Here is a 26,233-nt window from a genome sequence, read left to right as displayed (position 1 = left end):
AACAGTGGTAAAAGTAATTACAATGAGAGACTGGAGAGCTGAGGTGTGAGACAGAAGGATCATCAAAAAAACACCAGCTCTCGTTTATCAAACTGTCATCGAAACCAGTTTAGGTCTGTGTGGAGAAACCATCGAGCGGCACGATTCTCGAAATCTTTGTATCGCACCACTCTTCTTGTCCAGAAACTCAAACTCTGACATCACGTTCACATCAAGTAAAATTTAACAGACTGCAGGAGTTGAACTTTGGAGTCGAATAGATCAGGTCATTGACAATGACCACATTTTGGTGGCGGCCTGTGGCCAAGTGGAAAGGGAACTTGGCTTGTAACTGGAGGGTCACCAGTTCAAGTCCCCACCAGGTCAAAAGGGCTGGGGTACCCCTGAGCAAGGTACCCAATCCCCGTTGCTCCCCGGGCACTACTCAGTGTGGCTGCCCAATGCTCCTAATTCTAGGATGGGTCAAATCCCTAAGGGGATTAATGAAGTATTAGATTTTAGTTTCTATGTGGTTTTATTTTTCACCTGTCCTAAGAAAAGTTTTTAAGTTGATGATTTAATAACCCCTCAATTAAATGTAAAAATTAAAAAAAAAAAATCTCTTTCTTTGATTTGAAAGTATGTTGCAGGTATTTAAATATACTGTATTTTGCACTTTAACATAACCACCAATGTTCTCTATCCACATGTCTCAGGATTTTATTTCACTACCCTTGATATTGAAATATAATGTACAGTGACACTTTTAAAGCTTAATTCCAATATGCATCCAATTTGATTGACCATTATTATGTAATGAATATTTCCACCTGCTGGGGGAACTAGAAAGGCTTGAGTTTTTAATCTTGTTTCCAAATGTTCTGTCCCACAGCGACCTCCAATCATGTTCCCTCTCAAATGAGCAGTTGAGATTCAGTGTAGCAGGAAGTGGCTTCATTTAACAACCTTGTTGATCAGCAGGAGTCAGCTCTGAGTGACAGCTCCACCTAGCAATGTCACAGTGTGTTTGAAAAGAGCGAGACCAAGCATAATACACATCCAGCCACTACCTGTTCTTTTATCTGTATCTTAAACACCTGTTGTTCTTTGGATTTAAAAAGTCTCAGCATGTTTTTTTGTTCTGTTAGTACAGTGGAACAGAGAAAATATACCACTGCCACATACTTATTATACACTTGTGCCATTAAGGATAAAAGAATTAGAGTTACAACATGATGCTAATTGTGCTAATAGTCATAGACTATATCCACTATTAGGATACAAAGTAATCCCCCTTCTTCTTGTATACACTTTATGTGTGTCTTGCATGCATAGGCTAGGCTAATGCCTCGAAGGGCTAGGCACAGGCTAGGCTAATGCCTCGAAAGGCTAGGCACATGCACACGCTAGGCTAATGTCTCAAAGGGCTAGGCACATACACAAGCTAAGCTAATGCATCGAAGAGCTAGGCACATGCACATGCTAGGCTAATACCTCGAAGGGCTAGGCACATGCCCATGCTGGGCTAATACCTCGAAGGGCTAGGCATATACACAAGGTACAGGCTAGGCTAATGCCTCAAAGAGCTAAGCATGTGTACAGGCTAAACTAATGCTTCAAAGAGCTAAACACATGTACAGGCTCAGTTTATGCCTCAAAGATCTGGGCACATGCACAGGCTAGGCTAATGCCACGAAGGGCTAGGCATATTTACACACTAGGCTAATGCCTTGAAGGGCTAAGTACAGTCTAAACAAATGCAACAAAGGGCTAGGCATATGTCATTTGTTGGTTCTTTTTATGATCCCATTTCCTTACAAAATTCCATTGTTGCCCTTGTCCAGCAGATTTGGGGAAAAACAGGCAATTTTGTGTTATTACCTTTCTTTGTGTTTTTTTGTGATTTAAGCAAAATCTTACCAGTCTAATCTGACTGGAAACTCATTATCAGTTATTGATCTTATAAGGGGTGTGTCCCCTAGGCTGGAGTGTGTGAGGTCACTCAGTATACAATCTTTTTGTAATTTGTGCTTTTTCACACAGTGTTCCTTTTGAAACAATAGGACCTAAGGTTCACAGTTGTGCGTTCAACAGCCTTCAGCAGTCTCATTAATGTCACCGTTAACAAGCCATTTCAGCTAAATGTGGGTGAATAAAACAGAAAAAAACCCTGTCATATCATGTCATTTTCACATTCGTTACACAAATCTTACATGTACAGTATCATCATTCAGCAAAGGTTCTCTCTGATAAATGTTTCTGTAAATGCAGATGGTGCAAGAGGGCTAAAGCTGCAGATAGATTGATTGACTTTTATGTTAGGTTGGGAAGAAGTAAAAGGTTTTCTCAAAAGCCTGGCATTGCAAGGAATCGTTATTACCGATGTTAAGTAAAGTTAAAAAGATATTTACAGATTTGAACTTCTGTGGTCAATGACATTTGTTGAAACACATGCAAGACCTTTTAGAATCATAGTGATGCAAAAAGCTACAACCTAATTTTCATCAAATAAGAGCCGTTGCAGTGGTACTACATACACCGGGATAATACATAGTTCCTGCGTTCCGTCTCACTCATACTTTTACATGCACTGTTTAATTGAGCTAAGGCCGCAGTGCGAGTAAGACAGGCAATTGGAAAACTTGCAGAGCCCGAGTATACCTCCGTAGGTGGCGCTGTATCTCTCTAAAAAGCTTGTGATTGCAAATGGTGAGATGGATCGTGCTGTGGTTGTGTATGTTTCATACCCACTGTACATGTTGATCGTGATACAACTTTGATCGAGCATGGCTCTTGTGGTTAGTGTGTGATTATTTAACAGTACTGCAGTTTATACGTCATCTCTACTTACGGGTCAAAGACTGGGGAGGAAATTTTGCTCCATGTCCAGTCCAACTAAACGTATACACGCAGGAGTAATTGGACTATGAATCGCATTATCCAGGTATATTAGTCCGACTAAGCTTTATTGTAGTCGGACTAACGTGTTTCCATGATATTTAGAAAACTGAATAATTGTCTAAGTGCGCCTAAAATCTGACTTTTACCATGCATGTAAACGCACTGACTGAGGACTGTACTTCCTGTTCTTTTTATGAAAATTAAGTTCTAGCTTGTTGCCTACTACATTATGATTCACAATATGTCTTGCATGTGTTTCAACAATGTTTCGTAAAAAGGTTATTGATCGCGGAAGTTTGAATCTGTAAACCCACAAATTAGTATTTCATGGCCACTAATTAGTTTTTTTCCCCCGTGTCATATATGGGGCTCCGTAGTAAACATACAGACACACATGTACACATGCGTGATGCTAACTAGTCAGTTGTATAAAATAAATACACAGCATCTGGCAGCAGATAAATATGCACCAAGGAACAGCAACATTTCAATTCAAGAGGCTTTTTTGGAGTTGAGGATGCTGTCACTGTATATGAAGTTTTGCAGGACATGCCCCAGCTGTAATCAGCTGACTTCACTTCATCAGTCACGGTCCAATCACAGACACAGATCAGCACTTCCTCACATCACTGCTTTTGCCACCATCACCTCAGTCCGCTCTTCTTTGGGGTTTCCTGCGTTCCACTCCATGTTTGGCTTAAAGATGATGGTTTGATTATGACCAGAGTGAACTACTGTTACTATATTTACACCCCAGAAGACATTAATAGTTTTATTTTAACAATTTAATAATAGCTGGTGGTGATAAAAGCCATCAGATATACTCATGAAGTATGAGTTACCTTGGAACTCTCTCAGTCGCTCCTGTGGGTGCATGTATAAAGCAGAATGGACTTGAGTTACAAGTATTTGCTGCAGGCGCATCTTTTTATGAAGCCTGTAATGACATCAGTTCTCTGCTGTGAATGAATTACCTCACATTCACCTGCAGGCCAACACAATGTTCATTCAGTTTTTATCTGCATGTGTGTGTTCAAGTGGACTTGTAACCATGTGTGTGTTGCTTTTCAATCTTTTTTTTTTTTTTCAAAACTGTTAATGACAGTAGACGTTGCATGGACTAAATTATACATATGGCATGTTCCTGTGATATCTAGCAGCTTTTCCGGTTGGCTTTAGCTACTTTCCTTTGGAAAAAGAAAACTTGGCAACACCGCAGACAGCAGAGCTCAAGTGTGTCGGCTAATTTACTCACGTCGCAGCGTTTCATCAGTCCACACGGCGCACTTTATTTTATCAGCAAACTAACAATTAGCCGTGATAGGAGGGAAAATTATAGTACAACATGCGACCTAAAGGTTTTGTTTATCGTTTGACATTGTTGCCCTTGTCAGTTTTAGAGACTGATTCAGATTTCCTGCGCGCGTTGTGTGTGTGTGTGGGTGAGGTGGAGTAGATGTGCACATTTAAATCAGGGGTTTTTCAGGGACTTGATCAGCTGTGTCATAGTTATTAGTCTGCATCACCTGCTGCGTGACTCACCAGGTTTAGTGATGAGGCCAGACTTCCACAGCATGTTTGTGTCAGGACAGCTTTTCTGCATAATTATCTTTAAGTTTTTTACCAAATATTATCAAAGTTGGTCTTTTTCCTGTTACCACAACATGCTTCTTCTTTTTTTTTTCTAAAATTAAATTAAAATGAAGTGATTAAAATGATCCGTTTTAACATCTATTGAGGGCTTCACTAAATGATTGAATAAATATAATATATTGCATTAACCTCTTTAATGTGATGGCGAGAATTGTTAATCTTTGGTAAACCTTCTGATGTCAGATGCTAAGGATGATAATAGAAAATGTCGGTGCATGTTTCCTCGGGTACAATATAGAGCATTGTATATTCTGTATGTAAAATGTAGAACCCGGTTTTAAGATTGTTTTTCCTTTTTACGTCATACCTCACACCTCTTGACAAATCCCTGACACACTTTTGCAGACAGTGTCGTCTTCTGATTGTTGTTATTACAGAGCAGGTACGGTAAATGCCGTGCTTGCTCTCAGCTCACATTTTTACTTTGGCGCCACAGCAGCAGCAGCAGCAGCAGCAGCAGGGCTCTCTTTCTGACTGAGCTTTCAGCTGTCATCAAACATCCTGCCTTCAAAACACCATCTCTATCACAGTGTGTCCTGTAAAGTGTACTTAGTTAGACACAAATCTCACCCAGGGATTGTGCCCCAGGACAGATAAGACTATGTTGTATGTCAGGGGTGACATTTGACAGCGTCAACCCGGTCCTCACTTCCCATAGAAAACTGTGTAACAGGAATAAAAATAGTCAATTAGTACTTATCAGATACCAAAGCTGTCTTGAGACAGTCTGCGTGTTATGATTAAGATCCTACCTCGACGAGAAAGAAACTGCACAAAGCGAGAACTGGTGGAAAATGAGAAACACAGTATTATATTTTCTTTGTCTCATCATCACTTCTCATGGTGACAGTTTATTGCCTTTTATTTTAAGAAATACAATAAGTGTAAAGCTTGGCTCTTTCCAAGAGTCTGTGTGGTTGTGTGTGACTGACAGAGTGCCCGCAGTGTATTAGCCCCCTGCAGATCAGCCTTTGTTGTTGCCTGCTGTGCAACTAAAGTTCTCAGCCCAAATTATCCACTCACCCTCCATTTACCACTGAAATAGATCTATGCTCAAATACAGTCAGGCTTTTGTTTTTTGGTGTAATCTTCTGCAGTGTGTCACAGCTGTGTGCGGCTTCCCTTTTTCGTATACTCCCAAACACGGGAAACAGTTTCTATTTTCATTATATTAACTGTTTAATTTTGAACAAGAGCAGATACAATGTGTGAGTAATAGAGTGTATGAATATAGGGATAAATAGTCCATTTTTAGTTTGATCATATAACGTTGATCAGTGACTATTTGTGATCATAAAAAGACTAAAAAAATAACAATGTTCTATAATTGCAATGCTCCTTTTTTTCTTGTCTCTCCATTGACATTTGTAAAGCATCTATGACTGCATGTGTGTTTGCAGACGTGATGACATTTACAAGGTTTCTTGAATGCATCTTAAAGCCAATCCTCTAAGCCAGGGGTGTCAAACTCATTTTAAGTCGGGGGCCACATACTGGCTGTTCACAAGCTGGCCGGATGAGTAAAATAATAGCATAATATAAACAACAAGAACTCTGATATGTAATGCTTAAGTTTACCATGTACACCTGCTTTGCTCTGTGCTGTAGTTTGTTGTTGTTGTTATTGTTTTCTTGGAGGTGGGAAAATATCCTTCTGACCAAATTATATCTGAATTAGAAGTGCAATTTAAAGTCTGTTGTGAAAGTTTGGCTGCAGCATTAAGAAATCATTTTCCTCCCTCGTGAAGACGGCGGTGAATTTAGTTCGGAGAAAGCACACGCTGCTGCATCTGAGAGTCAACGTGTGGAATAGATAGAAGAGATAAGAAATGTTATTGGCCTGTGTACGGTGGCAGGGAGGGGTGTGTGTGTGTGTGTGTGTGTGTGTGTGTGAAGGCGACGGTTGAATAGGATTTTTGCTTGAGACGCTCATGCATAGTACACACGTTATTCGCCCATTTACTACCCGTCTTTGTTTTGTACCTTAAAATAGCCGTGAACTGTTTTTCACTGAACTATGCTTTGAGCACGTTAATTGTGACGTTTGCTGCTGAAAGACTCGCAGGTGCAAGGTTGATGTGTTTCTCCGCTGTGAAAAGAATTCTAAATTGCGTGTTGAAGTGTTGAACATCTTGTGTCTGTGAGGGCTTTATGAAGCTGAATGCACTACAAGGCGGGCAGAGAAATGGCAGCTTCCTCTCCTTTTTACACAATCGCTCCTCCACCCGGGCACAATCATCATCACCATCTTCATCATCATTTCCTTTTCATTCTTTGACTCAATTATGCCAGCGACACTTTTATGAATCTGTCAGCCGAAATATGCCACATTTCCGCATAATTGTGTTTTATTGTGCGGCTTGAATTGAATTTGCTGTTCCCAGGCTTTTTTGGGGCATTGTAAATAAAAAAAAGAGGCAGCAGAAAGGGAAAAATGAAGTGGAAGAAGTATCACTTTAAACAGGCCAACCTGCTATTTTTTCCGCCATTGTTCTCAGAGAGGCAGCCAGGGTAATTTGCATTTATAAAGGCCTTCCTTACACACCCTTGGTTTGGTTAAACCATTCTTTCTCTCCTCCCAATAATAGAAGCACAAATTGAGGGCTGTGAGTGCGGGCACAGAGGGATGATGGGAAATATATTAATTTGTCTCTTGTCATTCATTGGGGATAATTTGAATTTTGTCATGGTAATTTGGTGCTGGAAGGCTGCGGGTCACTTTCAGACAGAGACCCGGCATGAGCTCGGCCCAATCCTTGTGAGGCACTGATAAGAGTCACCAGGTGTGTGTGTGTGTGTGTGTTTGTAAATGTGTGTGTGTGTGTGTGTGTGTACCCTTCACTGCAATGATGAATTACCTGCTTATCTGGCTCGTCCAGAGAGAGGAGCGCACGATGGCATGGGACTGTCAGGGAGAGAAAGAGGTGGTGAGATAGGCTACGGGGGAGAGAGATGAAATGATGTCAGGAGCTGGGGGAGAGGGGGCATCACAGAGGGGGGGGGACGGCTCGATAGAGCAATGGAAGCGGAGAGATATGGAAGCAATGGTGCTGCTGGATGGAAGGGAATGGAGATGCTGAGCTGTAATGATGCATTGTGGAAACTGTGCTGGTGGCCAAAGAGATGCATGTTCAGATGAAGTCGGCTGACGAGAGCCACCACATGACGAACTTGACAACATGTAACTATTATTATTCATGATAATGACAATAATCATAATAATAATACTTAAAAACAACACTATATGTTAATAAACTATATTTAAAAGTTGAATTATTTAACCCCTAGAACACAGTATTTCAGCTGCTTTTTTCCATTATGTTAAAACATACAGTATATAGTGAGGCTATAAGAATGTGCAATATTAATAAATTAAAATAAAAGCGGTCTATTTTATGACTATGACAATTATTGCTACTTTATATCACAACTAAAAATGCGACAACACATAAGAAGATGAAGATGTGACCTAAAACATACACCCCCAGGTGTATTATTCCCATGGCAATTTACCATGGGTGCACCTGTGGCACAGAACCGTGCCACGTTAGCACTAAGGGTTAAACATCCGGTTTTCTCAAGCTTCAGTCACGATGCTCTTCAAACTGGCTGCGTCAGCAAAAACTAAATTTGTCATCGGCATAATATCAGTATCAGCAGATATTGGCTTTAAAATGTATTATCAGATATCGGCAAACACACAGAGATCTTCCGATGTGATTAATGACTGCAGCAGTAGCTGAATAAGTGGCTACATCCTTGACTTCTATGCTGGTGTTGTATACATTTGTTTATTTTGCTCATTGAAGTACATTTATATTGACATCTACTGTGAAATATTATGTTAATTTCTGTATAGAAAAGACTAAATGACCTTTGCAGTTGGGCGCAGGGAAAACACACACATATACATATCTCCCCGTCTTTTATGGTATCGCAATGGACCTTATATTGTGGGAGAGTGAGCAATGTTCTCACTTCATTTTCCCGAGGGAAGAGGACGTGTAACGGTGAAATAAAACAGAGAGCATATTCTTAAGATCTCACAGACTTTAGCATTGGCATTGATTTTTTTTTTTTTTAGGTGAGCTTTTTGTTAAGTGGCAAAAAATCATTTCCCCTTGTGTTCCTGCTGGTATAGTAATGCTTTTAGTGAGAAAGAGCATCTATGTTTGAAGCTTGGTTATGGCGACGGCGGCACACATTGCGACGTACTTGGCAATATCAATACCTCATACAACCACCCTCAACTGTATTGACGCTTTTCCTTTTTCCATTAGCGATAGTACGATAGACGTTACCTGTGCTTTATTCGTACCTGCTCTGGCGAGCTGAGCCGATACTAAAATGTGACATTGACAGACTGCCGGCCACTGATTGGCAGAGGGTGTCATCACTGGAAGAGTCATGAGTGCGACACAGAAATCAAACCAAACAATACCGAACTGTAGATCAGCGAAAAAGACTTAAAAATCCTGAAAACATGCGTTAATCTCCATCATTTAGCAAGGAAATGTCTAAAATCATGCTCCGGTCATGCAGGAAGTAGTGAACTTAGCTTTTTAATGAACTGATTCTAATGATTCAGTACACCAGAAACAACTGCTTTGCTCGTCACTCGTTTGTTTGTTTGTGACTGATACCAAAGCGAGTAGAGTTGAGCCGAGTCGCACTGGAACTGTATAAAGGAAAAAGCGCCATAAGTGGCAAAATCAGTCCCCAGCGGCTGCCATCGTTTCACTGTCAGTGAGCCTCCGTCTCTCACCCTGGCTCTCAGTGCCGTGGACGCGCACCTCAGGGACAGATCTGTCTATGTTTCAGTATCTCATACGACCACACTTCAAATCTGAGGTATCCTTTTAAATGGTTAAGCACCAATTATGCATCTCAGTTTGTTATCTAATTCCAAAACACATACCCAGGTGCCCCTGCACACACACAAATGATCCGTCCTTGTCAGCTGCGTCCTCTCTGTGCTGTGTAATGGATGTTTAGAAGGGGCACCTGAGCTCCCTCCCCCCTCGCCTCTTCTCCCCTTACAGATTTTCTGTCACTCTCTCTGATGAATATTAATAGGCTGTCAGTAAAATATTTTTCCACCAGTATGATGTTTGTTTTTATTATTATTCTTCACTGAAAAACCCCTGGTTGTGAGGCGGCTTGATGACAAATTTTGGAATATATGTGGAAACAAAACGAATCCAACAAAAGAACTGGTGACTGGAAACTTACTGCAGTGTTGTTTTCACTGGTGACGAGCTAGAACAGGCATAATAGCTTAATCTGTTAGCTGGCACAATCATATGGAAGGGTATTTGGGCCATTCTGAGATTAAAGTCAGAATTCTGAGATTAAAGTTAGAAAAAAGTAAAACTCTGACTTAAATCTCAGGATTCATGTTGTTTTAAATATTTTTTTCTTTTGTTCAATTTTTTCTCCTAACTTCAATCTCAGAATTTTCAATTTAATCTCAGAATTCTGATTTTTTTCCTCAGAATTCATACTCTAATCTCAGAATTCTGACTTTTTTCCTCAGAATTCATACTCTAATCTCAGAATACTGACTTTAATGTCAGAATTATAACTTTAATCTTAGAATTATGACTTTTTCTCTCATCTCAGAATTACTCTAATCTCAGAATTATCAATTTAATCTCAGAATACTGATTTTAATCTCAGAATTATGACTTTTTTCTCAGAATTCTTACTCAAATCTCAGAATTCTTACTCAAATCTCAGAATTATGACTTTTTTTTCGCAGAATTGTTACCCTAATCTCAGAATTATGACTTTAATCTCATACTTTTTACTTCAATCTCAGAATCCATGCTGTTTTATAAATGTTTTCTTTTTCAAATGGCGCTAATATTCCGTACAGTCCCATTAATTTTGGTCTGACAATTTTTGCTCACGTCTGACAACTCGCGGTGCTTAAGTATCGCACACTGAACCTTTTAAAGAGTGCTGAAAAAAGCTCCACCCACTCCTGAAACTGTCCTGTGTCCAGTTTACCACAAACCCCACCCTCTGTGCTCACTGTGGACAAAATCCACATTGGAGGAATTCTCGATTATTGAGGACACCTGCACATTTTCTAATATTCTTATGTTTCACTGCAGCAATCAGCCAACTTTTTGATGGGATTTCTGAAGTGGTTCAGGTGTCAAATGTGTGTTAGCAATGATGTGGAGCCTCTCCCGTGCACCTGCTGTTGCGCTTTTTATCACAGCCATAATGGTGATTGACAGCTGGGATAAGGCAGGCTTCCCTGGAGAATAGCTTGTTTTCTGTAGCAAGTCTCATTAGGTTGGCAGCTGCACAGGGAGTCAGTCAGGTGCAACTGGTCCTTCATGAAGACTCAATACGTACAGTCTGTCACAGGCATCTAAGGACCGCGCTTACTTTGCTTTGATTTGAAATAATGCACGTTTTCCTGTTTGCTTTTAGAGGAGTGAATCTCTTACTGTGTGTTGGTCAACAGGAGGATTTTTTCATTTCAATTTTCCATTCATCACTTAAATCAACACTCTTGATAGTCATAGTGTCAGTCATGCACCTTATGACTTCAAATAAAACACATTTTACTCTACAGTCTGTGACCTAATGAGTTAATTTCAGTCTCTTTTTTAAAGCCTAATCTATCTATTGGCTGGCCGATTTTGATATATTGAAGAATTTGTCAGGCAGTGTACGCTCTTCTGAATCATTTTCTTTTCACAGAGCATAATGCAGGGGAACAAATACACCCCATATTGATGTTGTAATTAATTCTTTGTTAGGAATGTGCCAACTCGTTTTTTTGGAGGGAGTCCTGAACAACATTTCATTTTAAACACCTCGCATCACACAAAACAAATATGACAGAATAGAAGTGGAAAAAAAACACAATGGAAACACATCACACACACACACACACAGAAAACTGTGAGCTTTATCTCCCCGCTGTGATAAAAGATCCTTCATTTATATTATACATTAATATATTCACTACGGTGACAGTTCATAACAATAAGGTATTCATCGATTATAGAGATAATGTCAGTCATAGGAGATGTGCAGTGTGTCCTACAGTCAAAAGGAGACAGGATCATTCTTAAATAAGTAGAATTGTTCAGACATTTGAAGGCGGATTATTCAATATGGATCGAGCTCTAAACGTAAAGCCTTGTGTACGTATGTTTCTTTCTTGACAGAAGAATCAGTTAGAACAAAAACAGCTCAGTGCAGCCATGTGGATGTTTTAAATCAGTGAAAACAATAAAAGTGAATACATTTAAATATGATTTGTGCCAAATTTGTTAGAATTAGGAGAGAAACTGTGTTTCACGTTTAAAGAAATGAATTTAAATATACTTTTTGTGTTGATTCTACATTCATTCCACGATTTGTTATACATATACAGTATATACATATATGTGTATGTATATGTATATATATGTGTATGTATATATGTGTATATATGTATATGTAAATATATATGTATGTGTATATATATATATATGTATATGTTGTATTGTGTTAGTTGTGTTTTTTTTGATTGATTGACGGCCCTACTTACCGCACACAAATTAGTAATCTATGAATTGATGACGCGAAGGCAGATTGTTGTGCGTAGTTCATTCATACAGCTGTCTTAAATTAGCAACCTATCAGCCAATCAGAAAATAGTATTTCTTGTTGCTGGGGAAAGTCTGAAAATGTTGGTATGTCCTCATTAGTACTGGATGATTTAGTAATAATAATAGTAGTAGAAGTAGTAGTTTATTTTGAACATGCAAACATTATGTATAATAATTATGTACATGAAATAAGCAAGAAAAAAAATTAAAAATAATAATGTATAATCCAAGGGAATCTGAGAAAAAAGACACAATGATTTCATGAACGTATCCGAAGGACAATTTATTTAATCCCACCCCTTCTCCATAAATGATTAACATCTCCCCTCTTCCTCTTACATTACTGTTTTTGTTTCTATGTATTTTTGTTCCATTTTGAATTGTGCTGCCACAAAAAGCACAGACAACAGTCGTCGTCATCGCTTTGAACTGATTTATGTTTGAACATTCCCTGTGCTCCTCCATCAAAACTCTTCCACAGTTTCAGATAAACAAAAACTTCCGAATGTAGTGTGCACCCTTAAAATTTAGAAATTAAATCTCTGCCTTATGTTATAACCCCTCTCCCTGACAGTAAACAAATTCTGAATATTTCCTGGTCGTAGATTGTTTTGTTTTTTGAAGATTGTTGCGGTCTGTAAGTCTATGAGATCTTTGACTTTTAATAAGTTTGACTGTAAAAATAATACATAACCTGCATCACCATAACCTGCCTTATGAATCATCCTTATTACTTTCTTTTGCACAATGAGTAGTGGGTGTATTGTACTGATATAATTATTAGCCCAAACCTCTGCACAGTAGCTTAAATATGGAAGAACTATTAAATAGTACAGAGTGATTTGTGATCCAGGACCTGTTCTGTTTTGTTTGATACGGCTATGATTCGTTTAAAATGTGGTGTATCAATATCCATCCAGTTGAAAATGTTTTAATTTCATTAATTCTATGTTTATCTCTTGTATAAGCAGTTGACAGAGAAAAAACATATTGTTATTTGTCTTTGTAACAAAGAAAATGTGAGATTTTTTAAATTATTTATCCCCTTGTCATTATGCTTCATTTCCCTTCCTACATGACGAGCTGCAGTTGTCACACTGTCACTCATGCAATCACTGTGAATCTGCGATGACAGCGTGATGGAACTCTGATATTGACTGATATTATCTCAGAGTTTTTGTGAAGTGATAAAAACATGTTTTTATTTGCAGCTCTGTTTGTGGCCACATTGTGTTTTAACCCTGTGGACATTTTTTTGCTTATTTGAACCATAAATGTCCTGTAACTAATGCCGTGTTTCCACCGGCTCGCCTCGGCACGGCACGGTTAGGTTGCGTTCCCACTAGCAATAGTACCTGGTACCAGGTCATTTTTTTAGTACCTGCTCTGGCGAGGTTCCAAGTGAGCTGAGGCGATACAGGAAGAGACCGAACAATGCCGAACTGTAGATCAGTTTAACCCTAAATACGTGGGTTAATCTCCAACAATTGCCTGTCTTAATATTTAACAGAGGAGTCTGGTGTATTTAGCGGCAGCACTGCTGAACGTCAGCAGCGAGCGGCCGCTGTATTTCAGTCCAGTAGGAATGAAGTGGAGGAAATGCTGAACAAATAGTTTTAATTAACTGATTCTATTGATTCATTTACTGAAAACAACTGCTTTACAAGTCACTAGTCACTCGTTTGTGTGTGTCAAACGTTAAGTGACGGCAGTGTCATGCAACACACCCACGTTGAGTACAGGTACTATTATTGTAATGGAAAACTAACCTAAACCGTGGCGAGGAGCGGCGAGCTGGGACCATAATGGAAAAGGGCTTTTGTCATTTTTTCCAGAATAACTTTCAATATCTGGCAGTTAATTACAGTTTACTGCATGTTAAAATAGTGTAGTAACAATTTAAAATGAAGAAAAACTAAATTATTTAAAAAGAAAAAAAAACAAAAAACAAAAGGGCTGGAGTGGCGCAGTGGTTAAGACCGGTACCCTGTGTGATTGTACTTAATTCCATTGTAAGTCGCTTTGGATAAAAGCGTCTGCTAAATGACATGTAATGTAATAACAAAAACAAAAACACTGTAGTTGAACATGAACACCAGATTTTGCATGTTGCAATATGAACAGTATAAATCATATTTAAAGTTTTTGTCTCATTGCCCAAAAATAGGCCAAAATTGGAAACCATACACAGGCGTTATTCCAACTTTTTCGCTTTCTGGCAAGAAAGACGCTGAATTACCGGCTTCCTGCAACAGTGGGAGCGAAATGACCGTAATTACAGTAACAGTTAGTTATTGCAGTAATTTCACTCCCGCTGTAATACAAAAGTGTCGCCTGCGATGTGCTTAAAGGGTTTTAAAGGTTAAAGTTTTAAAGAAGGCCATGCTGCAACAAAACAGTCTGCTACTCATTGATCTTAATCTAACATTGTCTTGAGTGGTTTATTTTTCGAGAGCGCAGCTCTAAAGTCATACGAGTAGATGATCAACCGTTCTTTATATGGTCATACTGCATGTGAGATGACAAGCTGAAGGGGAGCAGCTTGTCATCTCAGTGTGAGTGTGACACAGGCCACATGACAAGCTGAGACAGTGCCACGACAACAGGACAACCACACTGTAGCCCAGGAGACGGTCAATAAGGAACACATTTCAAAAAGCACTTGAGACTCCGAAAAATACAATTTATTGAGCGGCCGAGGCGTCGATATCAGTGAGAAGGCAAAACAATCAGGCGACGAGTAGATGAAAAGTAGATGTACTTATACAGCAGATGAATGAATGATGAGAAACTGTAAAACCTCATGCAGAACCGGCAGGGGACCATTTAAAAAGTTTATGATTATCCTGATCCTCAAAATCATTGCAATTCACGATATTATTGCGATGACTGCAAAAAAAATGTGTTTTAATGTCATAACAGTTCTTCCCGCACATACGGAGACATCGCAGATAGGACACGTATTTTTACGTGGAAAATAATTTAATGAGCTCATAAATGATGAACGACTGAATAATAATTCATGCGGAAAGCAGCCCCCCATGGGAACATTAAGAAATGGATCACAAGCACTGTATGCTGGCGAGTTAGACGGGATTTTGAAGTCACCCGCGTGAAATATTGATGTTTTTCTTCATTCATGATTAACACGATAATAAAAAGTCACCACGATTCAGTCATTGTAAGCACTTTATCTGTCATGCAGAGTAAAACCTAGCAGCCTAAACGTAATTTACCCAAGTTTCTTTAGCAAATAAATACTTACCTAAATCAACGATTTTCTTTTGTGCAAATCGTTTGACTGAACAAATTCAGCTTCCTCCAACAGTTTGAGTTGAGCTTGTGTTTTAAGCCACATGACATACTGTGATTTAGGATTTTAGGGATGGTGTGATAATGTGGTATGAGAAGCAAAAAGAGGGCTGTTATCCCCACAGATCATCTAATGCAGGGTTGACAAATGTACGGCCTGTGGGCCAGAACCGGCCCACCAGAGGGTACAGTTTCACATTATGATTAGAATTGAATCATAATGTGAAATACTATATTTTTCAGCTCCAGATCCCTGTGACTTTTGTAGATCTACTGCAATCTGTAAATTGTAATGCACATGTATAAATGGCAAACTTGTTGAAATTGCACTTATTTTTCTAAAGAAATTTCCAGTTGTTCATGATATGTTTTGTGAAAAGATGCTAGAGTATAATTGGCCAGATTTCAGTCCCAATCTGGCCCTTCCGACAATCTAAGTGCTTCCGATTTCAGGCTGATTTGAACAGATCTTCTGGCCAAATTATCCTGTAATGTGAGGGATTAACAGACCCGAATTTAAAACTCTTCCTGATTTCAAATTGTAAGTTTTAAACATGTTTGACATTTAAGACTGAACAGTGATTGGGGGGTGAGAGCAGAACCCCTGCAATAACCAATGAGAGCGAGATGACTGGGCTGTCCGGGCTGGATGTTAAAGAAAGAAGACAAACTGGTCGATTTATTTATATTTAAATACTAAACGTGCGCTGGAACGCGATTAGAACGCTTCACTAGTTTGTTCAGAATCAGCTGCGAATGACGAATCGTCTATGATTTTCGTATTCCCGTAGCAGCACAGAATAGGTTTTTTGGACAAAAAAAATCACTTCCGTGGAAGCTCAGCTTCTCTTGGATTGGTGATTGGAGGAATTGTCAGAAAGGCGGAACCAGTTTTAGATTGATAGCGTTGCAGAAACATGCATGACAGCGGAACCTCTTCTGCCTCAGTCCTGTGTGGAGTTTGCGAGTCTGTAGACAAATAGCATTTCAATTTTACATAATTATCGCGTTTCCTTGTTCTTGTTGTTTGTTTGCAGAATTCATGTATCAATAGCTGGGCCTGAAATGAGCTTCTCCTGTTTCAAAGACCAGCGAACGCCACTGGGCTGTGATCGCTTGTTTAATGTGTCCTGCGAGACGTATCACAAGCGAACAGAGACGGCCTGCCTCCATGTCTGTTTATATTCTGGAGTCATGTTAAATCGCTGGAATCTCCTCCATGAAATCATTTCATTAAATGGCAAGTGTGTGTGTTCCTGCGTCTTGACTCAGGAATAAAACATTGAAAATGGGTTACAAATGTTCTCGAGATTTGAAAATCCTCCAGTGTGCGGCAGGCTTAAGTTAAGATAAAGGTGAGAAGAAGATTCCGGCGAGTTTGGCGGCAGCCTGGGATGGAGCAGAAAGCAGAGGCATGGATAGTGTGATAGACTGTTTTTCAAAGGCTTAGTCACTTTCATGTTTGTTCATGCTCTGTGCCCTTATCTCTGTAGTATACTGTAGTATTGGCTAAATAACCTCTGCTGGTGGCAGCTAACACTGGGTTGCCCTGGAAATGCCGCTGTTGCTCAGAAAGGTGAATCTATATGTAATTCCTTGTAGCTCACATCCACACACTCTCCTGGCATGCTTGGCTTTATTCGTTTTTCATTTTCTTTTTCATTTTTCCCAGATATTGGCAACGCGATGAGTGCAAAAAGGCATGATGAGCTGAAACCCCTGCCTCCCTGTCTGTGAACAAGCCAGCCATGAAATGTGACCCTTTTGATTATGAAATGTGATAAAACATCTTTCAAATAACATTCAGGACAAAAAAAGGCAGAGAGGAGAGCGAGGGAGGAAAGCACAGTTACGCGTCCCGTTGCTGCGTCCTTGTGTCTACTCTGTTGGTGTTGGGGGAACCTTGTTTTTATTTTAAAACTGATGTTTGAATTTGATTTAAAACTTTTAAACAAAGGTCATTGCGTTACCACTTTTATGTTGTAGGGCCGCAGGGATTATTCAATTAATCAATAAGTAACCGATTGCTAAATGAGTGGTCATCTATTTTGATCGTGGATGATTTGGTTTTAGAAAACACGCTTTTAGATTTTTCCGCTTCTTAAATGTCAATCTGTTCTGCTTTCTTTGCGTTTGTGGACACAATAAGACATCCTTATTTTGAGGTGTGGTTAGTTGCAGCTCTATCTGAAGCATGTTTCTGCTCAATCTCATCAATTGTGTGTGGCAACTGGGTCATCCGCGTTCCTGCCTGTGATGGAAGCTTTCATGTACTGTCCACGGTGGACGGTGGACTGTCCACAAGTCCACCACAGAGGAAATGATTTCTAAACACTTTCCTAGTTCGAGTAAAGTTTGTTGAGGTGGCAGCAAATGTTTTTTCTCTCTCTGGAACGGTGCCGTGTCTTTGATACACGTCACAGGAATTTTTACGATAATCTCACGGAAAGCAGGAAACTCCATACTTGAATGGTAGCATCTCCTCCACCATGTAGTGTGCTACGAGCTTGTTAATCTCCCTCAGGGTGACAGCTTCTGCCAAGTTAGGAGTCAGTTGTTCTCGGGGGCTGGAGGACGCCGCTGCCAGCGGCATCATCATCGTCATCCTCCTCCTCCTCCTCATTCCAGGGCCTGGCTGCTGCTTGTGCAGGTGTTACTCGCAGTTGACAGACTCTTGTTACTTGGACACAACTAGCATTTTACTGTGATATTCCGCAAATACTCCCACAAAGCTAACGCTGTCTATTCTGCCATCTCATGCATAGTGATTCAACCATAGTGCGCAGACATGTGTCTGTCTGTCTGTCTGTCTATCAAAGTGCGTGGGAAACAGAATCGCAGATATTCTTTTCTTTGGTCAAACACTGGGGGAAGTAACACAGTATTTAAATTGATTTAGTTTGGTTCTGTACCAAGCGCCGCTTGAGAATATGCTGAATCTTTTGGAGAGGGGCGCCATTTCGTTTGTGTTTCATCCTCTTTGTGCAGATACTGCTTACCCACAGGTCAACATTCCATGTGAAGAGTGGCTTTTATAACCGTCAGGCAGTGAAAACGCCTTAAATATCATGGAGCATGTAGAAAAATACGGTTTCATCCTGCGCGTCAGTGTGTGAGAGCTGGCGATGCAGGCTGGCAGAAGTGCTGTGTTTGTGTTCTGACATACTCTCGTAAGCTGTCCTCAAAGGTGCTGTTACTGTGTGGACGAATGTATAAACTGAAGTGCAACATGTCTTCTCTGACTTCTTTCAGGTAGAAGATGCCATGTTAATGTTTGACAAAACCACCAACCGACATAGAGGTAGGTTCCCATTCTCCTGCTTCTATGTTTGCATTTGTGTGTGTGTGTGTAATGTACATTTATATGTGCAGTTAGACTTAAGAAGGTATATCAATATCTAACACCATTGTACCATGGCCTGTGTATTAGTATATACAGCGTATACACCGTGAAGTCAGAATGTTGTCCATTTCAGAGCAATCCATACCATACTGTATCTTTTGCCCTATAGAGATTATCCACGCTGCTGATAAATGTGCACACACACACACACACATACACTTGCACGATATGGATCTTCATTTTCCATGTGTGGAGATTGGATGATGGAAGCGACACACACAGACAGAAAGAATGAGGGGGTCAAATAAGGGAGTGGAAGAAAAGGCCAAAAAAAAAAAACAAGAGGTGCCCTACAGTTGAACAGAAGGACAGAGATTGAAGGAAGGAGGCCTGTGTGGCCCGATAACAGTTGAGATAGCCGATGCTGCAGAGCAACGTAGGCAGCGCGATGGTTATCTCCAACCCCTCCTTATCTGAAGGCCTCATCTGTGGCTTCTGCAGTGCAGCCTTCTGGCCCCAAACAGAGGACTTTACAAAGACACAGCAGCCGCACACGGAGATGAGTGGAGGCACATATTCAGCTCTGAAGACAGGAGTCTGCTCTGTGGACAGCAGCCAGTGACTCACAGCAAATCAACACGAACGAAAATGCAACGTAGAATGAGCAAAAGCAAGGTTTTCTTTAATGGAACAGTGCTTTTTTTTTTCTCCATATTGTACGTTTTAACTGGGCCTGTTGTGAGAATACACTTTCAGTTCACTGTCACACAGTGAATGCCACGTGTCCCCAAACAACCTCCAAATGTGTTTTTTGTGACGATACCCTCAGGACAGACGTTAACGCCAGCCGTAAACAAGAGTCTGTAACACCGTGCATGAACAGACAGGACGCGTATTGTTTTGTGAATTCTTTTCCGGAATGACTGGATACAGACTCCCACGTGTGGCAAGATAAATCACTAGGACTGTATGTTTGTGTGGTGGCGACCTGTTTTAAACTCACATGAAACATTAACTGTATTTGCAATCGATGCCCTAAAGTCGTGTTGTTTCCTGCAGTGCATTTTATTGTCAGTGCACTGGTTTGACTGACAGGGGGGTCGTTTGTTCAGAAAACATTTAAAAACATACAAATACAAACGTTTTGGAAAACTCTTTTCACCACCCTTTAAAACTACTACAAAAAGGTTTCCCTACAAAAACAAAAGACACACGTGTACAGTATCTACAGACTCCCTGTTGCTTTCTTACCTTGTTGTAAAACTTCAAGTGCAGTCTTGATTTTTGGACTGCCTGGATGTTTGTGCACTGATTGAAGGAACACACCGTATTTCGAAACAGCAGCGGGGTTGATTAGAGTACACAGTGGGGGCAGGGGGTAGAGAGGGTCACACAGTACCCAATCTTTCATCAGGAGGAGCCTGGACTCCCTTATCTGATCTCAAAAACATGTGTGGTCACAAAAACGACACGAGAGAAGTGACGAGGGTAATGATGAATGAAAGAAACCAGGCTTCATTTAGCTCAGTCTCATGTCTACGCGTGGACTGCTGACCTTTTTTTTTGCGATGCTGTGTTTCTTCTCACGTCGGTTTCTTCAATTTCAAATGAGCCTTCATCGTGTTCTTCAAACACAACTTTTGTTTCTTCTGTTCTCTGTAAAGAAGCCACGGGCTCAGCAGTTCACACTGCGTCTGCGTTTGATAAACATCAATCTAAGCACCTGTAATTTACCGCCCTACAATGAGAAAACGATGTCAGCGGGGTTTTTTTTTGTCCCGCTCCTGCCATGTTCTTATCTGGCTATATCGAAAATGGAAATACGTCGCAGTTATGTAGGTCAGACGAGAGATAACCCAAACCCGGACGTCATGGGACCCTATCTTACGCCCAGCCACTGCAGGGCAAACCACGGAGTAAGTGTTATTGCTAGTTTCCAACACCCAGCATCCACGTTGTGTAGGTAGCAAATAGACTTGCACTCATCAGGTGCAATGTTTTGCTATCTCGCTTATTTAAGCTCAATATTAGAGGCACCAACATGGGCGGGTTGAGACCACATACACTTGTGTCACACACAAGGACACACTTCCATGCTCCTCCTCCTTTTTCCTCATCAGTTAAAAGTATTTTGAATGACGGGACTGAGGGTCAGTAGACGGTGGAGGCAGAGGGCCCACCGCCCAAGGACCATGTACGCATGAGCATGGGGTGGTGCTGGTTGCCAGGATTGCAGCCTCCTCCTTTTTTACGCACAGACACACGGAGGCCACCTTCAGATGTCAACGGTGCGGTTACTGGTCTCATATCTGCTACTGTACCTCTGTCTGTTCCTCCCGTTCATTGCGTGTCGCATATCACGGACCCTGGAATACTCGCGCGCCAGGGTCTTGTAGTGTCCCACTTCACCATCCGGTGGCGGTACAAGTCTGGAAGTGGGGGAATAGGACGCACTTCTACCAAAGAAGAAGAGAACGATGCTCCATCTCCCTCGGACACGTCTGGTTCGAGCGGCTCACAGCTGACAGGCCCATCAGAGTCTCAACCGGTTCAAGGGTCGCCAAGTCGAGGCTTGGATGACTATGCTTGGCAACTACTTCCTCTGTTGTCGAGATGTTTTTTCTGCTTGGTGATTTTCTGCTTAATACTCCACCTACTGGTGGGGCAGAAGTTCAGTTCGCACATGCGCTGTCCATGCGCACCCAACACGCTCTTTGCACGCAGTTCCAAAATCTCTGCGTTGACGCAGCAAGTTGCGCAATGCACACGGTGTGTGTTGGGTCTGTGCACGCTGTGCACGGAAGTATACCAGGGCCTTTAGAATCGAAATGTGAACTAACAAAGCGTCTCACACATTAGTGCCGAAGCTGTGTCTTCTTAAATGTAAAACAACAATTATTTGTCTGCGCAGTCCTGTCTCATTACCATCTACTTCTGGCACGTGTTCTTAACTTCAAATTTCCTCTGGCACATTTCCCACTAAGTTCCTTAAACCTTTTTTCTTTTTTAAACACTGATTTTCAGAGCTGATATTTTTGATTTTGCATTTATCTATCTCCTCTGCAGAGAGTCGTTCACTTCTCCACTACGTTTCCTGCATTTGCCATTTGCAGTAAGTAGCAATGCAAACTCTGATTGGCTTCATTAAAGTTACGGCCAAATCACACCTACGAATAACTCAGACACTAAATACAACCCATTTGTGCCTTGCGCCTCACTTTGCACCAAGATTATGAGCCATGTAAATAGCAAAATTGGAGTTGGACACGCTCAAATGCACTTGCGTGACACGCTTTAGACCATGCACTTTAGATCGTCGAAACAGGGCCCATTTACATGAACATAAATGGAATAAAGACCGATATAAACCACCCCTCTCGACTGTATCGGACCAGAATATTCGTATTGGAACATTCAAATTAAACATCTTTATTATGATCACATAAACATAACCTCAGTCTGTCTTCATGCTTTATCAATTATGACCTTAAGAACCATCAACATGTTGCTTTAATCCCTTTCACACATCCCAGTTCTTTTAAACCTGTGTGATTGACATCTTCTACCATTACGTGGTGGTTCTATTAGGAGCAGGTAGCTTTCTCTCCTGACCTGCTCTCTGGTTGGTTCCCAGCTTGACAGCAGGCTCCCTGCATGACTTCGCTGATTGGCACATTACCTCCCCCCGGCTGTGAGGCAGGTCTGAGGGAGCAGCTGTGACTCAGTGAAGGCAACTTGATGTGAAAATCACTCTTATAAATAATACAGTTGTGGTAATAACCAGCTGCTTTTGACCTTGCCTTCTGCCATGGCTGTGGCCAGTTATGATTCCCCCTCTGTCTGTGATTGGCACATGCATTATTAAGCCACTTCCTTCTTCAGAGCTGTGCCCTGTTGGGTGCCAATTTCAAGTCAAATAGCATCTTCCCCTCCATTTGCTTTTAATTCCTTCTCTGTTCCATTTACTTTCCTTTGCATCGCACACACAAGGTTGCATGGGTTTCTGTACCTGAAGGTTGACTGGGGAGTTTGGATGGGTCATTCACTGTGAAGACCATCTGTTTTCCAGTTAAGCAGAGCTCGCCCACCCTGCCACTGTGTCAAGCAGGGCCTTGTAGTGAGGATGGGGGGGATTTATTAACTGAATATTCTGTGCACTGAACATTTACTCCAAGAACAATGCCAGTATTTGGCCTAGTTGGGTATGTGCCAGGCCTCAACATGTACATTTTCCCACTAAGTTTTCCTCAAGTCATCATGTTTGAATCAGCAGTTTAGGGTCAAGTAGCGGGTTCACTTCGAAAAACACATTCAATCAATATTACATTCAAGACTGAGTGCTGTTCTGATTCATTCGACCCTGCTTGTATCAGGGTCAGAAAAAAAACCCTCCAGTGAAATTCATGTTTTTAGACACGTTATAATGTCACCCTTGACAGCCCGAGTCTGTGACGTCACAAACCTGAGGAGCAAGTATTGCTAACTTCAGCTAACAATATTTGTTATATGCACCCAGTTATATGTATATGATATTGTCTAAAATAGTAACACAATAAAGGGTTAAAATTATTTATACCAATATAATGTTGATTTAATGTTAATACACATCATTTTAATTTGAGTGCTGTCAAATTTTGTCTTTCTGTGGTTCTATGTCTATAAAGAAGCTAGAAGTAATGGTTTGGCATGTAACATTTATTGGGATGCAGTAGCATACATTGAATGTACTACCCATAAGATGTATGTATACATGTATTTGGTTTTCGTAGCCCTAGATGAAGCCTTTTCTATGTACTGTACATGGCTTTTCTTTTTGGAGGCTGCCATCTCTGTTGAAACTGCATTTTAAACTAACAAAGGAGGAGGAGGATAAGGCAGAGAGAGTCCTTTCTGGTGTGTGAGGACCACCGTAGCTCCCTGTAGCTCTTGGAAATAGGAGGTCTGAGTGCAGTAGTCCTCCGTTTGTTCTCACCATTATATCACTAGTTTACTTAATTTTCACCCAAGACCAAAAGAACCCAAGCTAGTTTGCTAAGTGGTAGAACTAGTGAAGATGGCGACTGGTGCAGTTGACCAGACCAGTATAGAACACCTCTCCATCATTGGATAGGAGCTCCGTTCCTGCAGGCTCCTCCAGCTGTGGAAGCAAGAGCTTGTCCTCGGAGAAAGGTACTGATAACCTCCCTTCCAAAATGCCTAATTACAACTGTCAAAAGCAGTGGCTTGTTTTATGGATCTCCTCAAGGGCAAGTTCATGAACAATCCCTACATCCTTTTCATATATCAAAGCCCATCTGCACTCTTCAAAGCTTGCATTATATGTTTGAATGCTGGATAGAGGCTTGAGGGGGGGTTAATTATAAGATTGAGTTTAAACCCATGTGTCAGTATAGTCCTGTCTGACCGAGGTTGTCTGGCCGACTGCTCGAGCCCCACGGGTGACCTGTTTGTCGTCAGGCTCAATAGAAAGTGGCAGACAGAGGGAAGGAGGTCAAGAACACAGTTACTCAATAGAATACAACCTTAAAGGGACTGGGAGGAGTTGAGGAGACAGTGAACAGGCAGGCAATGTGCCTCCAGAGGGAAGTGTATATACCAGTGGGAAGTTAATTTTATTTACTTCAGAATCCATAGTAACAGTATTATATCATGTTATTTTGGAAAATGTAGTCCACTCACAACACGACTCTTTTACCTAAATTGGCAGTAAAAGGATACACTTTCGTAAAGTAAAATTCTGTTTTATTTTATGAGTTACTTTCCATCGAAAATCTACAGGGGGAGGTTTAAAAAAATGAAACAACCACACAATTCAAGTAGTGTGATAACTCCGTTGCCACTATTGCAAATTAATTGATCAATTAAACGCTGAAAAATAATAAAATACCAGTTTTTGCCCCATTTGTCTTTTATGGAACCTAACTTATTCCCACAGCGCAGTGAGATTATTAACAGACATAACGGTTCAAAACAGCTGTTAATGCTGTGCCACCTGAGTTGCACTGTCAGTGAAATTAAGAGGAATTGTTGTCCTCTAATGACGCTTGCAAGGGCAGTTGGATTCTGCGACAGGAGGAGATGACAGGGAAGTGTCTGTCACTGATAGGGATGAAAAAACAAATGTACCACTGTCAGTTATTTTAAGAGCCTTCATTGCGTTACAAGAGCATCTGTGACACTTGTTGTACGAGCGCTCCTGTCCTGTCTGTCGTAGCCTAACCTCCATCACCTGGAGAAAATACTAAACCTAGAGTTGAAACGGTGTCTCTGTGGTGCAGAAGTAATAGCAGTAGCACAGACGTCTCTGGGTTGTATGGGGGGTTTTCTTTGTGGCGTTTTTATATTATATATTTTTATATACATCCATGTATGGAATAGCAGGCAACCAGGACCCATCACACTTCTGTAATTGCTTTAAACCATGGCATGATTTATTTCCAACAACCTTTTGCCTCATAAAGACTTACTGTTCACTATCAGGGCATTAAAATACAATCAAACAACAGCTAAAATGTTCACTTTATCACAGTTTCGGGCTCCCTCTTTCTGCTGCAGTGAATAATGATGTGTGTATGATGTAGAACAGATCTACATTGTTTCCTCGCTGCCTTCGGCCCCAGTGTCATTTCCAATGAGGCACAATATGAACCACTGCCTCCCTAAGAAACACACTTTCAGATCTCTATCGCATCTTTAATGTCTACCACAGATGGTGTGCAATCCCACTGTTGATTTTCCACTGTGAGGAAGATTAACGGAGAGCCGTGGAAAAGGCAGCCAAATGAAATGGCTGATGGGAGCTGACCTAACTTTATTTACATTATCATTTCTGAAGCTCACAATAACACGGGGAAGCACAGAAAGCAGAGAAATCCATAGGCAAGCTGAGGATTCGTATTTATCATCATTACTGTGTGTCATTTTAATAAATAATGTTGATGTTTGTGCCAGAGGGAGACAGATGCACGCGCATGTAGAAAGTAAACAAATGTTATGCTACCAGAATAGAGTTATTACACTGTTTGGATGAAAACTTGATTCTGATTCAGAACATTCTACGTTCTGTTATTTCTGTGTAGCATACGACTGCTTAAAGCGGACATAGACCGGAAGCTCCAATTTACGCTGCGTTTGTGTGTGTATCTGCGTCATTACCTCGTTTATGAAACCTTAAAGTTTCAGAACAAACAGTTCAGCCACTGCTGAGAAAATAGTGTTGTATTGTTTTCCTGGACTCTGCGAAGCGGAACGCCACTTCCATTTGTTGATGATGTCATCAGTAAACCTCACCACTCCTCTCACCACCGTAGCGCCTCCTGGTGCGGGCACTAGTCCGGGCACATCCGGTTGCGTACATTCAACCGCAGAAGAAGAAGAACTACTCTCGTTGTAGCTGCTGAGATGCAGAGCATCCACCGTGCCAGAG

At 40.9% G+C, this 26,233-nt stretch overlaps 1 protein-coding gene across 2 annotated transcripts in view; it reads left to right on the top strand.

Annotated features, from left to right (window-relative positions):
* Nucleotides 1-26,233, top strand: part of msi2b (musashi RNA-binding protein 2b) — a 123,983-nt gene that overhangs the window by 66,225 nt on the left and 31,525 nt on the right. For both annotated transcript variants that reach the window (XM_044033056.1, XM_044033055.1), the window contains exon 7: nucleotides 18,717-18,765. In XM_044033056.1, the coding sequence (XP_043888991.1) occupies nucleotides 18,717-18,765 (49 nt within the window). The remainder of the gene's footprint in view (nucleotides 1-18,716; nucleotides 18,766-26,233) is intronic.

Source organism: Solea senegalensis, linkage group LG8, assembly GCF_019176455.1.
Source record: "Solea senegalensis isolate Sse05_10M linkage group LG8, IFAPA_SoseM_1, whole genome shotgun sequence".
Classification (NCBI taxonomy): domain Eukaryota; kingdom Metazoa; phylum Chordata; class Actinopteri; order Pleuronectiformes; family Soleidae; genus Solea; species Solea senegalensis.
The sequence above is the reverse complement of the archived record's forward strand: the minus strand, read 5'-3'. Positions and strand labels throughout refer to the sequence as shown.